Raw genomic sequence first — 24,640 nt, 5'->3', positions numbered from 1 at the left:
GAACAAGTTATACTTTGTAGATATACCCCCCATTTTTTAAGTAACAATGACTTTTTAATGGCTACAAATGCAAATTTTCATAACTGAATCATGAAGAGATCTGCACCATTATGTATGAGTGCCTCCTTCCAGCAGCAGATTTTTCCCAGCAATTATTTTAGATAATTTTCAGGAAAGTGGGAAGAAAAATACTCAAAATTCAGATTATTAAAAATAATGAGCTGTGGAATCCCCATCCTGGAAGTGTTCAAGGCCAGGTTTGATGGGGCTTTGAGTAACATCATCTAGTGGTAGGTGTCCCTGTCCATGCAGGGGCTTCGGAACCACATGACCTTTAAGGTCCCTTCAAACCCAAACCATTGTATGACTCTGTGATTCTATGATTCAGACTCATTTCACAAAAGATGCTTCTGTGTGATAACAATTTATCCATCTGGTGACAGTTACATTAAGGTCTAATTTTTATCCAAATTTTCATATGTTTAATATATGATTACTGATACTATACATGATAATTCTTCCTGGACTATTATCTGATACTAACACATTAGTAGCCTTAAAAGATATTTAATTAAATTTATCAGCTAGGTTTGTAATTTAAGTGATTTTTAAAGTAAGATTTATATCAGCTGAATAATCATGTTCCGTCGTTTACTCATTGATACGATCTCATATGTTTTCAGTTCTTGAGGGTTGATGTCAACCCTCCTACAAGCAATAGTATTTCTCTGAACCTTATTACATCAGGACCATGCAAAGCAGAGATACTCACAGTGCAAGTAAATTAGATAACTGTATTTTAGGATTAAGATCAATTTGGTACCCAATTGCAATGAATATCTGATACTGATCAGGTAGCAATTTAAAAACTAACTAAGGAAAACAGTGATGTGCTGAAGACAAGATTTAAAAATATTTTAATAAAATATTTGTAGAATTTCCAGTTTATTTGTGCTCCAGCATGTGGTTTACAATCCACAGGAGCTAGAGAAGAAACAAGAAAAAGAGATTTAGTCAGGAAACAGAAACAAATCACCACGAGATGAATGAAGAATATCTGAACAGAGGGGAAGAAAGTCAATTGGAAATTGCAGAAGACTGAATTTAGTACTGGTCCCAGCTTTCAGGTAGGATACCTGGCAGGCAGATGTGCCCAACCTGACCTGAGGAAAAAAGCACAGTTGCTGTAGCAGGCACTGTCATCCTGGACCTGCTCCAAGAGCAGGGGGATTGTGAAGAGAGGTTGTTTGTGAACATACACTAGAGAAACTTAAATGGGGTCACAGACATCTCCGGCAGGACCAGGATATCAGGTTTAGTAAGTTGCACAAACTTCCTCCAACGACTAACACAATACAAGTGAGCAACCATTTGTATACTTATTTTCTTCTCATAATATGTTTAATAATATACCTGAATACATACACAAGTTTCCTTACTGATCTCAGTAAAACAAATACTTACATGTCCTAAGGAAGACTTGTTCTACCAGATGCTCCATTCACAGTGGGACCAATAAGTGTAGATCAAGGTACAGAACTGTCACTCTAAATGCACATCATGTATGCTAGACCAGATTTTCCAGTTAAGAGCAGTGCCATTTGCCTTATGACACAGCCTAAACAGCAGAGAAGCTAAAAAAAAAGAAAAAAGGAAAAAAGAAAAAAAGTAATGGGTCATATTACAGGTCTGTCTAGGCACTATTCAATCCCCAATAAAGACAATACAATGCATCTGCAGAACACGTAAATTATATTTTCTTTAAGTACTCTTTCAACATTAGGCAGCCTTTATTTTGCATACTGATGTACCAACATTGCTCAGGTAGGTGCAAAGTTGAGGCTGAGGTGATGGGGATGGCCCACACAGCAGCATGGGTTCCTCATTTAGGGCAGTGAAAGTATTTGCAGAGGTTTGGGAGCATCCCTCTTCACAGTAAGACCTCACACATCCTCTGCAGTCACTACTGCTGCTGCTGAGAGAATGAGAAAACTAAACTCAGAAACCTCTACCTTAAACCATGAGAAATGCCACCAAGTTCAATGGGACTATTCAATATAAGCATGTAAAAATAAAATTAATACATTCCTAACTGACTCGTTAAGTTTAGGTGCACAATAGCAGGAAATATGTAAATAAGTATTTTTATTGTACTACCTTCCTGCAGCTTCTGATTTACAAGCCATTCTATTTGTCGTCCACCAACATCCTCAGCACAAGCTTCCAGGGGAGCATATCCCCATATATTTTTCCCTACACGCAAACTGCTTGACCAGCGGCTGTCCCGTTTTCACGGCGAGGTTTCAGCGCGGGTGTGAGGGGCCGCAAGGCCGGGCCTCCCGCCGTGTGGGGCGGACGCGCGGGGCCCGAGGCGCGGGGCCCGCTCCCTCACGGGCGGCCCCGCGGCACCGGCGCCCCCTGGCGGCGGCGGGCAGGGCTGCGCCAGCACAAAGGAAATGAAATTAATAACTTTATTTAACCTACATTGCTGCGTTCTTTCACAAATCAGAGCAAAGCGATTTCGGTGAAATGCCGTAAAGAATCTACCACATTCAAACCAATATTTAACATTTATTGGATGAGAAGTATTGGGTAGTGCCACACTGTACTGCTGAACAGAATTCAGAGGGGCTGTTTAAACTTTTTTCTGAAACTTAAGGTCACCTTTCCAAGATCTTTGGTTTACGGTTCAGCCATGATTACTTCGCCTTCCTTCAATCTATCAATACAATCAAACTGCCTACGAGCGTCCGTCAGAAATGCATAAATATTTATTTGTAAAAAGTCCAAGCCAAATCACTTGATGCAAGTTTTTCCTTTTCAAAAAGGACTCCACTCTCAGCTATGGTAATGAAATCCACATATTCAAAAAGAAGAGCTATTCCTGATCTGTAGCAGCATTGTTATTAACAAAATGTTCTCGCTTGTCCTTTTCAATTTCTACTGACATCCCAAAGACTCAGATTAAAATGAATTTCAATGAATGATTAAATTAAAAATTTAAGTGCTGATGCTTAGTAATTATGCAGGAGATAAAAAAAAAGGTTAAACAATACTAAAAGAAATATGCAAAAATGAAGAGGTATGATCTACCAGTTTATAGTGAGCACCAAGAGGACTCATCCAATATGGAATGCATCACAAGCAGCATATGGAAAGGGATTTGTAAATTCCATAAATGAGGCACCTCAAAACTGCTGCCCCAAAGCACTTACTGAAGACTGAGGGAAGTCTTTGAGGAAAAAATATATCACAGAGCAAAGAAAAACGCAGTCAAAAAAAGACATGCTTAGTGTATTTAATGTACTTGCTCCATGAGCCGTGTTAAAGGACATCTTATCAAGCAGAAATAAAAACGTACTAACAAACTAATTCTGACAACCAACATTACAACACCTGTTTCACTGTAAATCATGGTTTAAGTTTTCAGAACGTGCTTCTGACACTGACAACCATCCCTGCTGCCTCTCACTGACACCACCTCAGAGCGGTGTGCAGGAGTACACGGCAATAACAAACGTCAAGAACTTTTTAAAAAAAAAAAATAAATTGGCTTAAGCAAGAGAGATGATTAGCTGCTTTTTAAATCGGCATCACTTGCACATCTTTGACTACCGGAGCCGGTGTATTTCCACACACCCAGCCGGAGAACAAGCCCGCACCGGCACTCCCGAGGACGCGGCGCTCCCGGGGCCCGCCCGCTCCGGCCCCTCCGCGCCCCGCCCCGCCCCGCGCACGCGCGGAGCCGCCGCCGCCCCTCGCCCCATTGGCCGCGCTCCCCGCGCTCCGCGCCCCTCCCTGCCCCGCCGCCGCCGCGCAGGCGCAGTCGCGGCCCTTTCGGGAAGGTTCTGTGTCGCACCAGCCTTTCCTTCCTCCGCCAGGGAAATCCTGTCCGGGTACGGGCCGCCCGCAGCCCCGCTCCTCTCCGCCCCGCCCCGCCGCCGCACGGGCTCTTCCCTGTCACCGTCTGCAGCCCGCGCCCTTCCCCTCACAGCCCGCCCGCCTCCCTCCACAGCCGCCTGCCCGCCCCCCGCAGCCGGGCCGCGACCTCCCCCCGCCCCGGTTTCTTGTTTGTCCCTGCCCCGAGCTCAGCCGCTGTCGAGCCCTGGGCCCGCCCCGCAGCCGCTCCTGTCCCGGGGCCATGCGGCTGTGAGGGGCAGCCTCGTCAGCGTCATCCGTGCAGCGGGGCATGGGGGCCGCTCCCCTCGCCCCCCCTGCCCGGGCCCCCCAAGCTCGGCGGGCGCCCGGCGTCCAGCGGGGTCGGACCGGTCTAGGTTAGGGGGGAGCAGGTGATGGTTCTTCCATTGCTGAGGTGCCGGTCTCGCATCTTGCAGCTACCTGGAGGTTCTTCTCGTTGAGACGGGTTCTAACTGGGAGCACAAGGGCGGAGTAGACGGCTCCGAGCCGCAGGAGTGGGACAGAAGGGACTGCCAGGAAGATCTTCGTGCCTGCAGCACTGCTGCCAGAGTTACAGAGAAACCTGCCACCTCTCCTCTCTCTTTCTTGTGATCACCTGGAGAGGAGAGGTGAGTTGTTTTTCCCTCTTGTCGTGCAGTAGCAGTGGAGAAGTAGGCTAGCTTGCAAGGTGCAGAACTTGTTCAGGACGGCCTCAAGCCCCAGCTGGCTGCTTGGTTTGTGTTATTCGAGACTCAGCCCTATGCAAAGGCCCAGTGATGGAGAAAGAGATTAGCACCGTGTTAACCGCGCGGTTCTCTCTCCTTTGCTGCAGTGCCCACTTTCACCGCTGCCTCCTGCTCTGCCTGCTCCTGCTTTCAGCATGGTAAAGAAGAACACTATCCCTGATGGGTAAGTATCCCTCACACTAAGCAAGAGGCAGGAGCGGGCATCCCACAGAGAGGGGCACTGACTGCCCCAGGCGCTTTCTTGCCTCAAGCATCTTCACCACCTACAGACAGGTTAAGGTAGGTATCTTCTCCAAGACAGGAACAGCCCAGCCATCCATTCCCCAGGTGAGTATAATGCTCCAGCCTGTCTGTGAACACTTCTCCTTCATTGGCCACACACAGTTCCTTCTTCCTCATCTTTTTACCCCCAAGTGTATGTTTACTTGGGAAATGGGAGAGTAGTCCGTACTCCTGGCAACTCGTGTTTCCTACTAGGAATGGCCAAAGAATTGTTAAGATGGGAGTATGTGGTTGCATGCGCAAGATCAAGGAATATTTTTGTGAATTCAGATCCAGAAACATCCTGTGGTTGTGTTTCTAACAAGAGTACGACAGAAATGTTGTATCAGCAGAAATAATCCCAAATTATTCCAAATGCACTCACTATACAGGCCTTGTGATGACTTGATTGGGAGTGCATATGTGGACCACAGAATGATGTCATTTAAAACAGATACAGTTCTATTCTTCAGCTCTAATAAAGCACAAGAAAAGAAGTCCAAGTTAAAGAGTTTTAATTCATGTGTTCTTGATGGCATCAGTACAAACTTTTTGGATAGGAGGGTATGCTGAGATACAAAGGCACACTGTAATGGGGCCATAGCTTGCAGTTTATACATTGTCTGAGGAAAGAATTACATTATGCTGGTTTCAGGGGGAGTGTTAAGTAGGTTTATTAAGAGCATTCTTAGGAGGAGCAATAAGATACAAAAACCATGCTGTAATATTTGTTGGTCCACAAACCAGTAAATAGAAACAAAAGATGAACAGAATTTTAAAAATAAAGATGCTGAAGTGCTTTCCATGGCTGGCAAACTCAGGGATTAAAATTAGAATAAACTTTTAAAAAAGCTGTTTAAACATGTCTTTCTCTGAAAATTTCTATGAAATTTCAGTTACATGTTAGATAAAAGTGAGCCAAAGTGGGTTAGTTTTTAAGCAGCGATTCAGAAATTGGAAAACAATAAATTGTCCTTGTTTTCTTCATCCTTGGAAATTGCTACTAGAACTTTGAGAATCAGGTGCTTATTTTTCCATTCTTATCTGCCCCGCCCTCCCCCCCCACATTTGAACTAGAGAAGCTCCCAGGTTACACGGATTTCTTAAGTTTGGAATCCGTGGATGCTACTTTTGACTTCTACAATTGGAAACTAATACTTTTCAGGGAGAAAAACAGCTACTGTCAAGTACTTGGTTATAAAGTTAGTATTACCTTTTGACAAAGTGCCTGATGCTGAAGTGCTTTCAACTTCTCCAGATAGTTTTTATACTGCTAAGAAATAAATTTAGACATCCACAGTAACAGGGGTTTGGCAGTAATGAAGTTCAAGGCCTTGTCAGCCCCTCACTCGTGCAGCAGGATGTGGATGTCACCCTTGTGCTAGCACAGCATGTTGTTCTTCACTGCCAGTTCAGTAAGCCAGGAAGACATAGAACTGAACCCTGGAAGGGACTTAAGGAAACTAGCTTGGGTCATCCTGCATATGCAATTCACTGGCCCCACAAATAGGTGTTGGCAGAAGTGAGATTGTGGTAGCCTGGAGCGTAAGGACAAGTGCAGGCTGTGAAAGCACAACTTTAGTCTCCATGTTGTAATAGCAATACTCTTAACTCTTTTGGTTTAATGGTACTGCAAGAGATAAGGAAAGTGACACTACTTACTGGCATCTTTTGTCTTCCTGTTAGTGCCTCAATTCTTAAGTTTTTAATCCAGACTTCATTATGCTAATTCAGGTGACACAATAAATTGAAGGTTTCAGTTAAAGTAGTAAGTAGGAATAGTGCAACTAAACAAGAAAAGGTGAACGTTTTTTTTAGGACAAAGCGTAGTGACTTTAAAGTTGAAGAGGTTTACATCAGATGTAAGGAAGAAATTTTTCACAATAAAGATGGTGATGCACAGGAATGGGTTGCCCAGAGAAGTTCTGGGAGTGCTTTCAAGGCTGGTTGGATGGGTCTTTGAGCAACCTGGTCTAGTGGAAGGCGTCCCTTCCTGTGACAGGAGAGTTGGAACTAGATGATGTTTAAGGCTTATTCCAACCCAAGCCATTCTATTATAAAGAAAATTATATTTCTTTTTTTACCAGTAATGTCTTGGAGCAGGGCAATGGTGTAGTGTCCATTGCAGTCTCAAACCTACAAAATAGTGCTGGTGAAGTAATTTTTGTAGCAAAATGAGACATCAGTGTGAAAGAAGGGTTCAACTGACTTCTTGGACTGCAGTTTCCACATGGAGTCAAGCTCTGGTTCTTCATGGTGTCTGAAATGGTTTTAATCTTCAGTAGTTGTATACTATGATGTTTTAGTGAAGAATCAGACAGTCCAAGCTGCCTAACAAGTCATAAAATACTATGATGTTTTTACAAATTTATACTAAATTGTGCTTCAGCATCTAAAATCCTGCTGTGTGAATAATTATATAAACTCCGGTTCAGTTCTGAAGAGCATCTGCAGAAATGTCACCTTCTGGCAGGTTTCCCTTGAATAGTATAAAAAATACTGAGTGGGGTCTTTTTGTTAGAAGGGCAAAGCTGAATTATTTTTGCCAATACACTATAAGCATGCTTCTTTAACTGAATTTTTCCTGTCCAGACTTAAAGCATCATCATTTTTATTTAGACAGGAATATTAAATACTGTGGCACAATGGATTGTGCATGTTCAACAGTGAGTGAAAGAGAAAGATGATATTTTATTTGTAAAAGTGTTTCCTATCATCAATTTTGAATCTGGTGTCTGTAGAGGTATGAAAGTCACTTGGAAAATCAGGCTGCATGTATATCATGCAGTATCAGTAGCCAAAAAAAGGAAGAGAGGTTCCAAATCGTATTTTCTAAATGGTCTTGCTAGAGGTGACAGTAGTTGTAAAAGTAAATCTTACTATGAATCAGTTCTAAACCAGAAAATTTTACTGGAAATTAAAGCTTCCATATGACCTTAACAATGTTATTGTTAAAATAAATTATGAGAAAAACATTTGTTCCACATCTGGCTCTGTTAAAACTTTAATACCAAAGCAGATAAAATATGCAGCTGGATGTAATCCATGATCAGTTTCTTCATGTCCAGCCCGTTTTTCACTCAAGCCTCTGTAGCTGTTAGTCAGTGGTACAAGGATGATGATGGTGCCAAGTCTTGTGATAATACCTCTGACTCCTGCCTTTCTTTCCTTCCACTCGTGTTCAAGGAGGACACAAATCATGTGTCACAAGTCTCATTCATACTTGCTAAAATGCTTAGTTAAGGCTTTGCTCCTGCAATTCCTGTTTATGTGACCACCTGCAGATGATCATCTTGCATCATTCTGCCTTTATCAATACTTATTCTGTAAGAGTTTGACTTTCTTCAGTCCAGGCCACTTTTAATTCCCAACCATGTTCCTTTGTTGGGAACAGAACAAATGTGAATTTATTTCCTTAGCTAATCTTTAGTTAATTTCAGTCTGCTGGTTTTATTTTTAGTTTTGCAGCAGTGTGCTGAAATTTCCTTTTTAAATACCTTTTAAAGATAAAATGGAACACATACCCTTTATATTTTTGATGAAAAGTGCCTTCTGCTCATTTTCTACTGTAGCGCTGTCAGCAGCTTTTGAGTTTCTTGCTGATTGTGCAGATTTTTTTTTCTGGGAGGATTGAAATGGCTTTAAATACAAGAGAATAAAACCCCAAGTTTATTAAGGTCTGACAACAACTTGGGTAATCCTGGGGTATTGTTCTGTAAATCCCCTAATATGAAAAAAAGTTCAGAATTTTTACAAAGCCTTTTTTACATTGTTAATAAAAGAAAATAAGATTTTAAAGCCCTTTTTTGATACTTTCTTTTTGAATTTTAAATGCTCCTATCTATAATAATTATGGTTTATTTCCACTCATAGATTTCCAAGAGAAAGCAGGTTAAAACAGAACTGAGTTTCTGATCTTAATTGATTCGTGTACAATTCACATCTCTTAAATAGAAGTAAATGGAACATAGTCTCAGATTTGTTTTCATACTTCACAGAACATAAAGCTACCAGATTCCAGAATTTACAAACTTGAAAATTCACTTAGAAGACTTATCCTGCAAAAAAAATTTAGAATTTAGTAAAAGGTTTTATTTGAAACAGCTCTCAGTGATCTCATCTCCAGCTTGCCCATCAACTTTCTCTCCTTGTTTCTGTCTTCTACAGACCAGCAGTTTGCAACAGCCTTCCTAATGATGAGTTGTTGTTATTACTCCTTTGTTGCTTCATGTGTTGTCCATTAAGCTAAGCACCTGTATGTCTGCACTGTGAGCCTTGGTCTGTTCTTTGCCTTATCATGGAGACTACAGAGAGAAGTTAGTGCTAAAGACATGGCTGTAGAGATTGTTATGTGGTTGGTTAATAGCAAATACACTTCAGTCACCCTGCCTTGTGTTTTCTTTGTTACTTCCAAGCGTCTCTGAATGGTGACACTATTTATATACTATGACAAACATAATTTCATTGAGAATTTTTCCAGCCAGCTTCTAGTTTTTTTATGTTCCAATACAGGAATTGTGAATAAAGCAAAGTAGTCAGTGGTTAGAATATTTTAAAATTAAATATTTGGTTTATTTCATTAAATGTTGTAGTTTTATGAACATCAGAAAGTAATCTAGAAGCTGTTGGATGCTCCCTTCAAAGAGAGAGATTAATTTAAGCATTAATTCAGAAAATAGCAAGGGAATGGACACCAGTGTTAAAGAATCTCGTGGAAATGTTTTGTATTTTAATAGTTGAGGTATTAGCCAAAAATGCAAAAACCCTGTGTAAATTTTAAGTCATCCAGCTGCACCTTGTTAGGTTATAGAAACAATTTGCACTTGCAGAAGAAGAAGAAATAATAATTCTAAGTTTAGGAAGTTACCTCTTTGAAGGTAAAACTGATCTGCTGATTAACTTGTTTTCCTCTTCAGATAATGCTTTTTATCCTTTTTTAAAAATTGAAATCTCTGAAATACTATATATGGAGAGCTTTTTCAGCACAATGTAGAACTTGTGCATACCCGCTCTTTGTGGTTTTGGAATTGCAGGCGCTTTGACTGCTGTAACAAGTCTTCTTATTGGTGATTCGTGATAGGTTTTGTTGTGATGGAATATTGTCTGTATTTTTCAAAATGGTGAGAGTAAGTTCAATCAAGAGTGTTTCTTTGAAAAAGAAGCATATTACAAAGGAAACATTTTTGGAAAATACAGATCATCTGTATTGTTATTGAAAGTAAACTTTGCATTTCATTGTCAATTAAATGATTGATGTGTGCCTATGGCAACTTTTTAAAGGTGCTTGATTCAGTCAGGTTGAAAAACGTCCACCAACTACAACAATACATTTTTACCTGTTGAACCTTACACACCTTGCTTTATATTGGTGCTACTTGTTTGTAAATGTTATCCTGCTATTTTGAGGAGAGGAATTTCCTGGAAGTTGAAGAAGAAGGAAGGAGAAAGACTCTTTTCAAGTGTCCTGATGATACTTTGAAATTGCTTCATGGAATTATTGCAGATTTGGGGACCTAATTATACTTTATGACAACAGCAATTTTTATGTGCTTTGTGCTGCAGGTGTCTTCTGTTGAATCATGCAACTTGAAAATCTTTAAAATTTAATATTTCTTTCCTTACAGATGGCGGAGTTTGACACCAGTTGGGCAGCCTATACCAGGAACAAGATTTATTGCATTCAAAGTACCATTAAAAGGGGTATGTATAAAAGTAACTGCAAATTGGCTGTATTAGATAAACTGCAAAAGCAATAAAGAATAGCATGATTATACATGCAAATTTCAAGAAAGTTTTTTTAGAAAATAATTTATTCAGATTTAAGCTTTTCAAGCATCTGGCTTTTAAAAATAATATTCTATATTTTTTCTTATTTTTCTTTATTTCTGATGTTACTCTTTTTATTTATCTTTTAAAAATAATCAAGCTCCTAAATCAATCAGCATACTTCATTTGATCACTATTAAGTGCCTAAATTCATAATCTTATTAAATATCTTTTCATGGCTGTTTTAAGAAAATCATATGGAAGAGTTTATGATATGAATAACAATCTAGGCAATGTAAACCAAAGTATCATTTTATGGAAATTAAGCACTCATTGAAGGATACCAGCCACTGTAGATCTTTTAAAATTATAGATCCAAATTGGCAATTTCATAAGCGAAAAGCTTCAGTGATCTGGTGGGAATGTATTATAACTAAAAAAGAAGCCTTCATAGATTTCTTCTATTTTACTAATTAATTAGTTTATGAAGTACTTTTATTAGTATTTCCTTTGGAGTCTTGCTAACATGAAGTGTCATCCTAAGCTATTAAATACAGAGTTAAATCTTTAAAGTCTTGTTTCTACAGTATGTGGAGGTTGTCTTGTAGAGACTGTTCAGTTCTTTAGTGCCTAGGCCTTTTTGGAGGCATAGGGCAAATTAATGTTAATTTATACAGAAGGGCAAATAGGACAAGTGCTGCATAAATTGACTTCTACAAGTCCTTGCTTTAGACACAGAGAAAATAAAAGTTTCCAAGCACTTTTAAAGAAAGTACAGTGGTCTGACATATCTCTAGCAGTTAAAGGGAAATGTTTTGTCTAAGCTTTTGTCTTCAGATTGCTCTCTAGTATTCATACACAAAAAGTTTGGTTCTTTGGGTATATTACTACCCATTATGTTTCCAGTCACCATTCAGTTCACTTTTATTAGGAATGACTGAAATAAAATGCAGGATTTGCTTCCTGCAGCTGCTTTTACAGCTTTAGGATGATGGTTTGGTTCCTTGGACACCAAGGATCTCATACTTAACATGTTATGTTCTCCAAGATATGGATGGATTTTACAGCAGTTGTGTGATTTTCTACCAAGACTGCCAGTCAACAAATCAAGCTGTGAATACAAAATCCAGTAGAGATATAATTGGCTTCTTTGCTCTTGTCACAAGGACCACTACACATCAGCCTGTTACTCATTTCCTGTCCTACTGATCGCACTGGGGCGTAGATCTCTGTTCTGGGAAGCTGTCTTGGCCAGACATAAAGTCTGGTACCCAAGGATGCAAAATCTGTAACATTTCTGTCCCTTCAGTTTGTTCAGTCTCAATTATGCTAGACAGAGAAATGACGAGTCTGCCAGAGACTGTGTGGTTGAAGATCACAGAGTTTGTGGCAGAACACACATAAAATATGTAACTGGCTAGCCTGTGATGTCTTTGCAGAGGTGTCAGTAAATCTGTCTGAAAATGCTGAAGACCTGATTGGTTGTAGTTTGTTGGAAGTCCTATTATTTATTAAATTGGTGGAACACCTCTTAAATATGCAGCAGTTTGCTTCTTTACTGTGTGTTAGGAACTTGATTGGTGATTTCTCCCAAAGGGAGACAACATATTTTTAGTATTTGAAGATACAGGGTTGTTGTCTTAGAAGATGTGCTGTTAGTAAAGATCATGTGTTTACCTGGAAGGATTTTCTGTCTTTCCTTTAACATCGCCATTATAATGCTAACAGTAACATTGTAGTGTAGTAAAAATTGGGCAAGTTCTTTCCCATGCCATTAGGAGGATTTTTAGAATTGGTTCAGATTTCTCACATTCTCAAAGCCCTATTAAACACCTAAACTACTGAATAGCAGGAGTTTTTCAGAAAATTCCAGCGAGCCTTTCAAAACATAGTGTATTTTTGTACATTACATTCCTCCTCAGTTTCTGTCATGTCATATAGTAAAAGTTCTTTAATATTCTACCATAGACCTTTTGCAGATTTACCTTTATCACCTCAAAGTTGTTAAGTTCAGTTTCAGATTGTACTGAGAGCCACTGCTGAGTAGCAGTGTCATAACTGACTAATGTTCATTTTGTTTAAATTTCTACAACATCTGCTTCTTTCAGCAGTGCACTGGTGTCTGAAATACATAGGACTGAATACATTATTACTTCCTCTCTGTCCTCCTCCTTTCAGCTCAAGCTTCCTAATCACATACCAGCTTTGATATGACTGCCCTGCTGTTTATTCTTTACTTCAGTTTCCTGTCTCTGTTTCCAGACTGAGACAAGTGCTTGCTAGCATTTTACATTAGAATCTGTACAGTCAAAACAAGGAATGGTTAGTTACCCTATAGCATCTGTGGTTCTAAGAAGTATGTGGTCTGTGGCTGCCTTCCTTTCCAAAAGTTCTGAGTCCAGTCTGCTTGAATTTCTTGTTGACAAAGGAACTGACAGGTGGTTGAGGCTGCTGCATCTTTTGCCACTGTCTTTATTGGTTCTGGCTGAGCCTGTGTCAAAAGGCTCTCACAATGGACAAGTGCACTGTTCAGAGAAAATCCAGTCTTGAGTATATGAGGCATTTTCATACCTAAAGTGAAGAACACATTTCAAAAACCACAGCTACAATAGGGTGAGTAAACATTTTTCTCACTGTTTGTCAAATGAAATGAATTATTCATTATCCACCAACACACAGCTTTCTTAGTCACGATATTTAGTCTTACTTAATATTCCCCAGTGCTAAATGATATGCAAGTACACTCTGTCAAGAGATGAAGGAGGGATAAAAATGTCTGCACAACATTTGTGGGAAGTTAAACCTTTAGAAATGAACTCTTGTATCACAATTTCTTATGTTTTATATGAAATACACTTCTAGTTTTGAGTTACCATGCAGGACAAAATTTGTTTTGGGGGAGTAGATTGTAGTGTTTTGCTTTTTATGATGTTTAGTTATATAAAAATCAATGTATACGTGCTGCATTTTTCGGAATTTTTGTGTCTGTCAAGTTATAGCTAATTTTAATAATGTTTGTTAACACTGTACAAGTAGAAATGCTCACATTGCCTTGCATTTTCATCTAAATAGGAATTCATAAATTTTTGTTTTCTTTTTGGTTCCTCTTACCTGTATAATAGATGGATGTGGTTCTGATAATGAAACACTCTCTTTTAAATATTGATGCTTCCTAATACTAATTAAAACAGCTGAATATTGCAAATGTCTTATAATTAGAATGTAAAAGGATAATATTTCATTTCCATTTTCTTTGTAGGCAATTAACCAGAGGCTTACCCCAACCCAGAAATTTACACCAAAAGACTTAATTGCTGCAATGAAAGCCCTAAATGTGGAGCTTGGATTAATTATTGATTTAACATACACCACACGATACTATGAAGTTAAGGTAACAAAAGCCTAACAAAAATGTAAAATAGTTACTGCAACTTTTGTTTTAAAGTGTTTACACAATTTCTTACCTTGAATTGGAATAGACAAGCTATCTAGACTACTTTTATGTCTCCAATAGAAAAGAAATGTTTTATCACAGAGGAAATAGCTCATTCTCCCAGCTAGTTGCATTTATGGCTTATTAGTATTATGGTAACTCAGTAATAACTCAGTAATGGATGAAGACTTCAGTGCCAGGCACTGCACAAAAAGTGCAGAAGAGTTATATCCTGTGTCTTGAAGATATTCTCATTTATTCCTAGGGGATTCTTTTTACTGATCCTCAGTGAAATCCACTTAAGAAAGTGTACATTTTTAAACTACTTTATCAATTTAAAAGTTTTTGCCTGGATGGTTCAAACAATTGTAATAAATCAGCCTCCTGTTGAAAAGGAGAATAAATGAGTGTTATATCAGAGTGCAAATCTTTGTGTGCACATGGGCTCTAGGAATTAAGGGAGTGAATTTGTGAGCATGTACACGATTGTGGGTAGGAGGGACAAATACTGCCAATAATTGTAAAATGGGTTAGAATGGAATGCCAAGAAACTGTTCCTTTAGTTAATGTGCAGCCTTGTTAGCAGGGATAAATAAATTTTATGTAGGAACTGTTCCTTGTCTGACATGGTCTTTAATGTAGAAATGTTAGTGGTAGTTTCTGAGAGTTTATCTCTATAAAATTGTGTCAGGATTGTTTTCAGTTCTTATTCAGGATTTGAACAACTGGTTTACATTGTTATTATGTTAGATACTGCTTAAGGTTTCTCATTGTTGCAAGACTTCAGTGTTTTTTACCATTGCTTTTTTCTTTTTTTGTTAGGATTTACCTAAAAGTGTGCAGTATAAGAAACTTTATACTGTTGGACTGGAAGTCCCTGATAATGCTACTATCCTACAGTTCAAAAAGTGGGTCAGAAAATTCCTTTGGGAAAATGCAGGAAATGGTAAATATCAGCATTCTGTGCTGTAAAAAAACTCACCAAAATTCCAAAATTTTAATTCAGTATTAACCATGTCATTTACTAATTTCAATATTCAATAAAACTTATGACACCAGGGATCTCGGGCTTGGGCTTTTTGCAGCGCTTTCCACTTTATTATCATGATAAGATCCATTATGCAAACCACTGTGTATTATCTTTTTTTTCAATCAAAACATGTTTTTCTCAAAAATGATTGGTAACTTAAATGCCCTTCCTAATGGTGTTACATTTGTGTTATGTGTCAAAGTAACTGTAGCAAAGCCTTCCTCTGTGTGACCCAAATGGTTTATCATAGCTGAGTGTTGTAGCTGCCAGCCCTTGGTGGGTGTTTTAAATGGCACCGGGTCTCTGATGGCACTGGGCACTGATATGTGTGAGCAGCTTCAGTCCATTTAGTCTGATGTAGTGTTCTTTGCCTTAGGAGTCCATTATTGCCCTCAGATCTGAACAGTTCTTGAAAATCTGATTGCAGACCTGGTGTCAGTGTTTCCGCAGCGTGGCTGTGCTGCTATTTCAGTGTCTGTGCAAGAGGACAGTTCTTGCTGAGATTAGATAAGGTGCTTTTTGTGAAAATAATTTAGTGTATATTTTGCCACAATGTGTTTGTAGCTTTAAACTTCCCACTTCTTTTGATAGTGGTCAGATTAGGCAGATTTTACCTGTTTGTTTATCCGATAATGGTGGATCATTCGTTCAGGCCTTTTTGTGATGTTTGCTGTGGTTCCTTTGGCATTCTCTTTGAGAAAGTAGAAATATTAACTGCCCAAGTGCATACAGTTTTTACTGCAAAGCATAACCATGATCTTCCTGTGGGTGAGCAACTGTTCTTGAAAAAGTTCTGACCTTAATTTCAGATATGAGAGCCTGAATTAGAACTACTAGGAAGATGAGAAAGTATAAGAAAAAGCCTTTGTCCTTGCTCAGGAAGTTAGTTTTTATGTTCTTCCTTTGCTCCTTTTTGGCTTAAGGAAATTACCCGGTGATTATTAGTTTTCTTTGGTTTGGATCTAGTGCTTTTTTGTGTGACAAAGAATAGTCTGAATCTGATCTTGAGAGAATCACTTCTTGATTTGTTACTGGATGTTGACCTGCAGTTATAGCTTGTAAGGGCATTTTAGCAGAGCTTATCTAACTTCTACCTTGAGAGAGCTTTCCTCCTTGTAATTTGGCCTCTGTTTTAGATAATGCCTAAAATATCTCAGAATTCCTTTTGCAAATACTTTTTAAGAAGGTGGTTCTTTTTTTAGTGTTTGAGTTGTTAGGACATCAACTTGTAATGAACTTCTGTGGCAATTTGACTGTTGTGATCAGCGGCAAACACATGTCTCAGTTATATTTCATGTCATTCAAAAGTTTATGCATGTCCTGTTTCAAAGACCATCTGTCAGTACTGTCTCTGCCAAAACTTTTTTCTTCTGATGATAATAATTTTTCTTCAAAAATCTAGCCTAAAACTTAATCAGTTATACATTTACTCTTCTACCAGCTTTGCCCTTTAAGTATTGTTGTTCTCTGTCCCCCCATTCAGAATCTCAGATTTGGTTTTACAGACTAAGACAAGTAGCCATTTGTTTATATTTATATATATATTTATATATATATATAAAACTTGCTTGTTTTTCATTACATTTCAATATGAATATCAATAATCTGGATGGGGTTTTACCAGTGCTTTGCATGACTGTTTTAGAGTTTCCCGTTTCTGTTAGAAGTCTCTCATTTGAAATACCCTAGCAATAGTAAGTTATTCTGGTTGAGGTTTGCTTTCAAAACCATATTTTATTATTTTTCTCCTGTTACTGCAGTGGCTGAGGTTAGTTGCTTTACCTGCCATCACTCTTTCTTTTTTTCTACATTCCACAGAGTCAATTTCAGCCATCACAGGTTTGGAAGTAGTGAGCTAACAGCTGCTAGAGATCCAGCATGGAGAGGACGTGTGTCTTGTCTGGATGTGTTTCTTGTTTTACAGGCGTGACAGTAGAATTTGTAAATAGCAAGCATTATTTATTATTACTTTGCTAGAAAGAGATTCTTTTTTGTAAAAAAAAATAATTATGCTAGCTTTCTGTTGATTTCACTTTCTGAACTATTAAAGACTCTTTCCTTTTTTGATAGAGAAACTCATTGGCGTGCACTGTACTAACGGAATTAATAGAACTGGCTATCTTATATGTAGGTAAGGCTGTATAAAAGCAGAAGTTATTCTTCACAAAAAGTAGCATCCTTATATTACTCTCTGTTCCCCTTGGGACAATAACATAGTAATATTTTTCTTCAGATATCTTATAGATGTTGAAGGCTGGGATCCCGAGGCAGCAATTCAGGGTAGGTATATATTTCGAACTAAGGCATGTGTCAGGTTGTACTTCACAATTACTAAAAACTCACAAATACAACAATTTTATTTTAGTATCTTTTCAGTAATTTCATGTGCTGGCTTATGTAGGAGATTTTATAGCTTACTGTTGTTTCTATTCCAGGCAGGACTTGAGCAATAGCAAATTGACAGCATAGGAGGAATATGTTTTAGCTGCTAAAATTTTTTATTTTTACTGGAAAGAGTTTTCACTCATAGTTTGCTACCACTACTAGTTTCAGGTGTCTTTTTAAAAAATACTGCAATGATGCCAGCTTGCTGAAATATTTAATACCAAGTTAGAATTGTTTCAAATTCAGCATCTCATGTGGAACAGAAACTTGCCTTTCACGTTTTTGTAGCTCAGTTTGACCCATTTCATTAGACTGTATTTTTTTCTTTTCTTTAGCTTTTGGCGATGCCAGAGGTCACCGCATGGATGGCCTGGTGTATCTCACAGATCTCAGGACACAGCCGATGCGAAGGTGAGCAAAAGCTTTTAGTTGTTTGCTTAAGATCTTCCTGTGTGTCTCCTGGTATTTTTAAAGTTCATTTCCTGTCCTAAGCCAAAATTAATTCCCTCTTAAACCTCTAATATGAAGCAACATATAGATGTAAAACAATGTGTAGTTGTTTGTGTATTCTCAGATGAATAACATGAAGTGCAGTGTACTTTGTTCATCTTTTCAATGTATATGGTTCAAAAGATCGTTTTTAATCTGACAGCTACTACTGAGCATTGCTGTGCTTTTATCATACTGTCACAAGTGTATTGAGTCTGTATTCTCTCAGAAGCTGAAAGGCGCCACTGCAAAGATGTCTTTGTGAGCTCTGTGATCTGTCTGCTGTTGTTGGCACTGTAGAACAAGATAGTAAAAAAACAGTAGAATGGTTTTAAGAACAAAAAAATGCAGAAAAGTGGAACATTGTTCTTGTCCCCTCTGTTCACAGTAGTTGTATTTCTGATGTTTAAGAATGTTGTGCTTATCATCATCTCCTAAGAACAGCCAACCTTTACATCTTCCTAAGGTATTTGTGCCAATGATGCCTTGGCAGTAGCAGTAAGTGGACTTTAAAATTAATACCTGAGTGATTTGTTTATTTTTTGTTTAATTGAAGGTCCTTTGTTTTGCTCTTATTGTTGCTTCATAGTCTGTGCAGGATTAAGTTGGAGTCATGTCATATTTTTAAAATAAATTTACAAGATTAATGTTGTCTGAGTTGTCTGTAAATTTTACTTAACATAAAATTTCTGTCATTCAGAACTGAAGAATTTTATGGGAGTGGGTCTTTTCTTCATCAGTAGTATGCTTTAAAAAAGGAAGCTTATGTGAGATTTTTTTTTTTCCCCTCTTAGTAACCTTGGTATGGATGTATGGGATGCAGATGAAGATATTATCCCACCACCACATGCAATGGAAGGATCTGTAGAGCGGTTCCCAAATGAAGATTTTCAGGGGTAATAGGCTGAAAAATGGAATTCAAAACAAAAAACCAACCAACCAAAAAAAAAAAACCACAAGGGAAAAGAATTGTTTCTTACTGAAAATACCATAAATACTCAAAAGAGATTTTATAAATATAGCCTACCCATGTAAAATGTATTTAAGAATCTGACAAAACAGCAACAAGATACGGGTAAGAAAGGGAATGTATGCTGTTAGAAGTCTGTAAGTAATTCGTTCACTTAGGAAAATTGAGTTTAACTTTGCCTGTCCTTCTTCATTATTCTACAATAATCTGCAGTTATTTTGAATCACTGGTTTTGCCTCTTTAACAAGTACTATAGAATTACAACTGTTTGTCTCAGCTTCTGCTTTAACACTTACATACAGTTTGGATTATTAATAATTTTCATACCTTCATATTTGATGAAGGTCTTTCATGTAAATTCTTGGTTAAAAATGAATTGTTTTCATTAATGAATTGTAGCACTTTTAAGTATGATATTCAATACTTCTTAACAGGTCTGGGAAAAGATTAAGAATTTATGATGACCACTCTCACAATGATTTGCAAGGACAGATGCAGTTGCGGGATTTTGACTTCGTTAATAAGGGGCCAGGACAGAGACGAAGAACATTTCATGACCATCAGACTCAGGATGAATTAAGAGCATCAGTGCAGATGAGAAATTGGGACTACAATAGGGGACCAGAACAAAGAGCCTTTACTGATCACCAGTTTTATGATGATTATCAAGAAGACACGCAGCTGAAGGACCCAGACTTCAGTAGCAAGGGACATGGACAGAGTTTGAGACCTTTTCATGGACACCAGTTTCATGATGATTTGCAAGCAGACAGACAGTCTTTTGACTTCAACAGAGGACGGGAGCAGAGGCAGAGATCCTTTCCTGACCATCCATCTCCTAATGATTTGCAAGAAGACAGGCAGTCAAAGGATTTTGATTTTGGTGGCAGGGGTCGTGGCCAGAGGCGAAAACTGTTCCATGACCACCAATCTCATGATGAATTTCAGACTCAAATGCAGTTAAAAGAATTGGATTCTGCCAGTAGAGGTCCTGGCCAAAGACTAAGATCCTTCCATGACTACAAGTCACATGATGGCTTGCAGACACAGATGCAATTGGGAGATTTTGAATTTGTTAAGAGGGGTCGTGGGCAGAGGTTGAGACCTTTCAACGATCACCAGCCTCGTAATGACTTAAAAACAGAGATGCAGCTGAAAGATTATGATAATAAAGGTCCTGGACAAAGGTGCAGACCTTTTCATGACCCTCAGCCTTATGATGGCTTACAGGAACAGACTCAATCAAAAGATTTTGATTATGGTAATAAAGGGCACGGACAAAGGCCAAGACCTTTTCATGATCATCCAGGTCACAATGACTTGCCACGTGAATGGTGTTCAGACAGGTAAAGCATCCTTGAGCTGTTAGAACAGAATTCAAGAATAAAAGTGTAAACTGCAGCAGTTTTAACTTAAATGAAGTATTTTTTAAAATAATTTTTTTAAAAAATCAATCATCCTTTTTCTATATAAATGATCAGTTTATTAACTTTTCTTGTTTTGACTTACTTGACTTAGGGTTTGATATAAGCTGGAGTGTTGCAGCTTCAGAAGCCAGGGTTTCCTTAATTATAAGGTTGTGCTTCTTTAAAATTTGTGTTTCCTTTGCCTTTTAGTCACCTTGAAACAAAACTCTTGTCCCATTTTGTTTTGTACAGAAACTTATGCTTAAAAAGAAGTCCTCTGGACAAAAGAGGATATGAAATCTTATTTATGCCCTCAGCCAAACACAGATAAACAGGAGTGCTACAAGGAAGTTTGATTTGCCTTTGTTTATTCTATGAGATAATAATTTGTTAGAAATCTGCTTCAGAACTTGCATTATATTCTCACAGATACATATATCACTTACTAGTAAACCTATTGGGTTCTGATATATTTCAAAATACTTTTAATGTTGCAGAATATATTTCAGATTCATTGGACTAGTAAAGTTTTAATTTGTTCCATTATGCAGCTAAAATAGAGAATGTTATTACAGTGAAGCATATGATTTTGAGGTATTAAATTAATACAGTTATTACAATTTTTATTAAAATTTTAAGTAATCTTTATTGAAAGAAAAAATACTTTATTTCATTTGATGTATATTTTTTTCCTAAATCTTACAACTGTTGGAAGTCTTCTTAACATGCAATTCCTTTGGCCATTTGCAGAAGTCAGTCCTTTCCTTCCCACAAAAATGTACCAGAACCTCATTTCTCCTCATCTCCTTCACTTCACAGAGATTACGGGTCTGATAATGATGACTTTAACAGAAATTACAGGTAAGTATCAGATATCATACATTGCTTTCTGACTTACCTTTGTAGTATTACTCCCACTTTTTCCCAGCTAAGAAATACAAATTAACTGCACAGTGTAAAAATCTGTGTTAATATTTTTGCTTAAATCCAGTTTAACCCATTGAATCTGAGCGCTGAGCAAATAATGTGACTAATTTGTGGTCCATTGATACTGAGTTTTGAGTGTTATTATTGTGTGAATCCCTGACATAACCATTGACATGGCAAGCACAGTTGAAGCTAATGAACTACATAGTATGAAAATCAAGTGTCAGTGAGTAAAAAAGCAAAGCACATATGCTGTATTTAACTCAAGTGCTCTGTACAACGAGCTGAGGAATTTTACTTTGTGAGATGGGCGGACACTGAACTGGGGTGCCCAGAGCCATTGTCCCACATCCTTTAAGAATGGACATCACCCCTGTACAAACTCATCTAATGAGGCTTAGTTTGAGTGACCCTAGCTACTTCTAGAGATCCTTTCCAGTCTAAGTGAATCTATGGTTCAGTAAGGGAGATTTTAAAATTTTAAAGATTGTTTTGAATTGGCTTTATACACCACTTACTTTACCAAGTAAGGAAGATATTTGAGAGCAAAGAAAATTGGGGGGGGGGGAATATATATATATATATATAGTATCTGCATTTTTAGATCATTCCATGTGTATTTTATAGGAGAGTGAGTCTTCTATTGCAGAAAATTAATAATTAAAATATTTTTCAAAATACATTATTGCCTGTTGAGGCTATGTACTATATTATATTATATACATTATACATACACACACACACACACGCTACATATATATATATACTATATATTATTATATATTGTACCCAAAAATGAAAACACAGACTTAGGAAAAAACGTCCCCTAGGTAAAGATATCCTCAATAAACAGGTAATTTTAATTGTAAACAGCAGTTAAAACAAAACTTTGTCTAGTAGAATTACTTACTGTAAAGAGCTGTAATTTTAATCACTAGAATTGGAAATTAATTAATTAATACAAACAAGTTTGCAATATCCATAGAGATGATTTTAATTTCAGGGAGTAAAAATGAGAATGAGGGTTTGAATGGTTCTTTCAGTGTTAGACACAGTTAATTTCTAGTGGTGGCCATCAACAATAAATCAACTGGTTTATTTCTAAGAAATTCACTGTTCATATTTGTTCTTGCAGTAATCGACCACATTGTTCTGAAGACAATAGGAGAGTGCATCCCTCAGAGGAATTTAATAGAGGAAAAAACAGATTTGCACCATACTCTTCACGAACAATGCACTCATCTTCATCAATACACCAAGAAGATAGTTCAGTAGACTATGAAAGAAAGTCTTTTCAGGGTGAAACTACCAGAAGCATGGAACAAAGTAAAAGATTACCAGTTGTAACAGTTGATTACAATTATGGTCTGCCACTAGACTGTGGACCTGAAGAGGATGAGAGATCCCATTATGATTTACCACCAAGAGACCACTACAACTGGAACTGAATAAAAAAGACAATGTTTGCTCAGCTTAGAATTGCTTTTACCCATTTATTTTGTATGTGGACCAATTTTTGTTTTCAAGCAAGTTAGTTAAATGAAAATTTCAGTAGTAAAGAACAGGCTCTATTGTAAGATTAGCTTCTACTGATATTTGGTTCTTTAAATTTATTAGGCTGTATTTGTTAAGTGTCGTTGGAGACAATGTCTCTGTACACATGGAATTAAAGCAGTCCTTCCTTTTAGTAAAATTGCAACCCTGAAACAAACAACCCCTTAAAACAAACAACTTTCTGGGTGATTGCGTTTGTTTTTTGTTTTACAGTTCTTTAAAATATATGTGATTTCCAGATGCATAATAAAACACTACACTATCAGGTAGACTAGCATTGAAATTATAGGGAAAATACTTAGAAATGAATGAAGCCAGGTTATGTACAGTTCATCCTTTAATTTGAAAACAGAACTCTCAATTACTGCTAAAAGTCACTGCAGCACCACAATTTACCTCCATATTATCTGTACCATCCACTGAACTGACCTAGTTGCATTCTTTTTCATAGCAGAATTTTTCCCAGATTGCTAAGAACATGTAAACAAGTGGAATTTGAATATTCTAAATGTCAAACTTGCTTTTCAGTAATTGGAATATCTCATCCTGATTGTGTATTTTTTTCCTGATCCCTTAGGTTATCTATGTTTCAGAATAGCCCACTGCAGGTAAATTTCACCAGTTTCTCAGCAACAAATCCTAAGGGAAGGTAGGTCATGTATGTCACCTTCACTGTCTCGACTGGCCAAGGGCACTGGTGCCTATGTACTTACACCTCCTTGTTTGTCAGTCACATCTGTCCTACTCCTCAGTCCTGTTGTTTACTAGTTTCTTCTTACAGCAGAGCAATGTAATCAGAACAGCAAACTTACTTCTTCAGGTGAGCTCCTTTAAGGGTCATGTATTGAACAGGCTCCTGAACTGCCTGTGGCTCTCACAAAGGTAGTGCAACAAACAGTGACTGAATTTATACCAGCAGCTGCACAGTAGCACCAAGAGCTCCTACTATGGATAAGGAAATCATTCCCTAGGATGAAAAACAGTATTACTATAACACTTACGTAAATTAAAATACCTACATTTTTCATTACTATTATATTTTAACAAAGTAATACTTGAAAAGGCATCACAATAAATAAGGATAAAGGTAGAGCATTATATTAAAATAAACAATTCAATGCAAGCTACTTAAGTCATACAGTTAAGACACTGCCTTAAAAGCAAAGCTTTAAAGCATCAGGCAAGAGAGCAAGGGGATCTAGGTATACACTAGAAAACTGGAAAAAAAAGTGTTTGTACCACAACCCAGAGAAGTTTTTTTTTTTTCCTTTTAGTGGCAGCATAAAGCCCAGATTTCTGAATTCGTGGTTCTGTAGTAAATAAGAACTAGATTGGAGTATCTTGTAACTCTTGTTGTTTGGTAACACATGCAAACAGTTCCCCTAGTCAAAGGACTCCATGGGTATAAATTCATACTGCAAATGCTTCATTGCCTGTGCAACTGGTAGAACAACTTTGGCTTTGTTCATTGTACAAAGTAAGTAGTTTTGTCTTTTTCACAGCAGCTTTGTATTTCTCATTAAATTGTATTTGCCATCAAATCTGATGGTGAGCTTCATTCATGTGGTCTCAGGAATGAAGCCCTGTCTATACAAACCAGTTGTGGAACTGAATGCTAAATGTTATGAAAAGGCATTTGTTCCTTCACTTGCCTTTTTTTTTTTTTTTTTTTTTTTAACTTGAGCTGTAAGATGAGAATCTTTATCTACACTTCTTTATTTGGAAGCAAGAAAGATCTGCAACATGGGCTACTATAGATCCTTTTAAAAAATCAAC

At 37.7% G+C, this 24,640-nt stretch overlaps 1 protein-coding gene across 1 annotated transcript; it reads left to right on the top strand.

The window, feature by feature from the left end:
- Positions 1–2,529: 2,529 nt before the first annotated feature.
- LOC311156308 (uncharacterized protein) lies at positions 2,530–24,640 on the top strand (the record flags this gene model as incomplete). The annotated part of the gene is made up of 13 exons (XM_084210157.1): positions 2,530–2,534; positions 3,644–3,896; positions 4,730–4,806; positions 10,529–10,604; positions 13,930–14,061; positions 14,926–15,049; positions 17,204–17,264; positions 17,367–17,413; positions 17,854–17,929; positions 18,802–18,903; positions 19,412–20,323; positions 21,134–21,244; positions 22,446–24,640. The coding sequence occupies 13 exons, from the start codon at positions 2,530–2,532 to the stop codon at positions 22,756–22,758; spliced, it is 2,289 nt and encodes a 762-aa protein (XP_084066283.1). The 3' UTR covers positions 22,759–24,640.

Source organism: Fringilla coelebs, assembly GCF_963513975.1.
Source record: "Fringilla coelebs genome assembly, chromosome: 8".
In the NCBI taxonomy this organism is placed as follows: Eukaryota; Metazoa; Chordata; class Aves; order Passeriformes; family Fringillidae; genus Fringilla; species Fringilla coelebs.
This window is presented reverse-complemented; position numbering and strand designations above follow the sequence as displayed.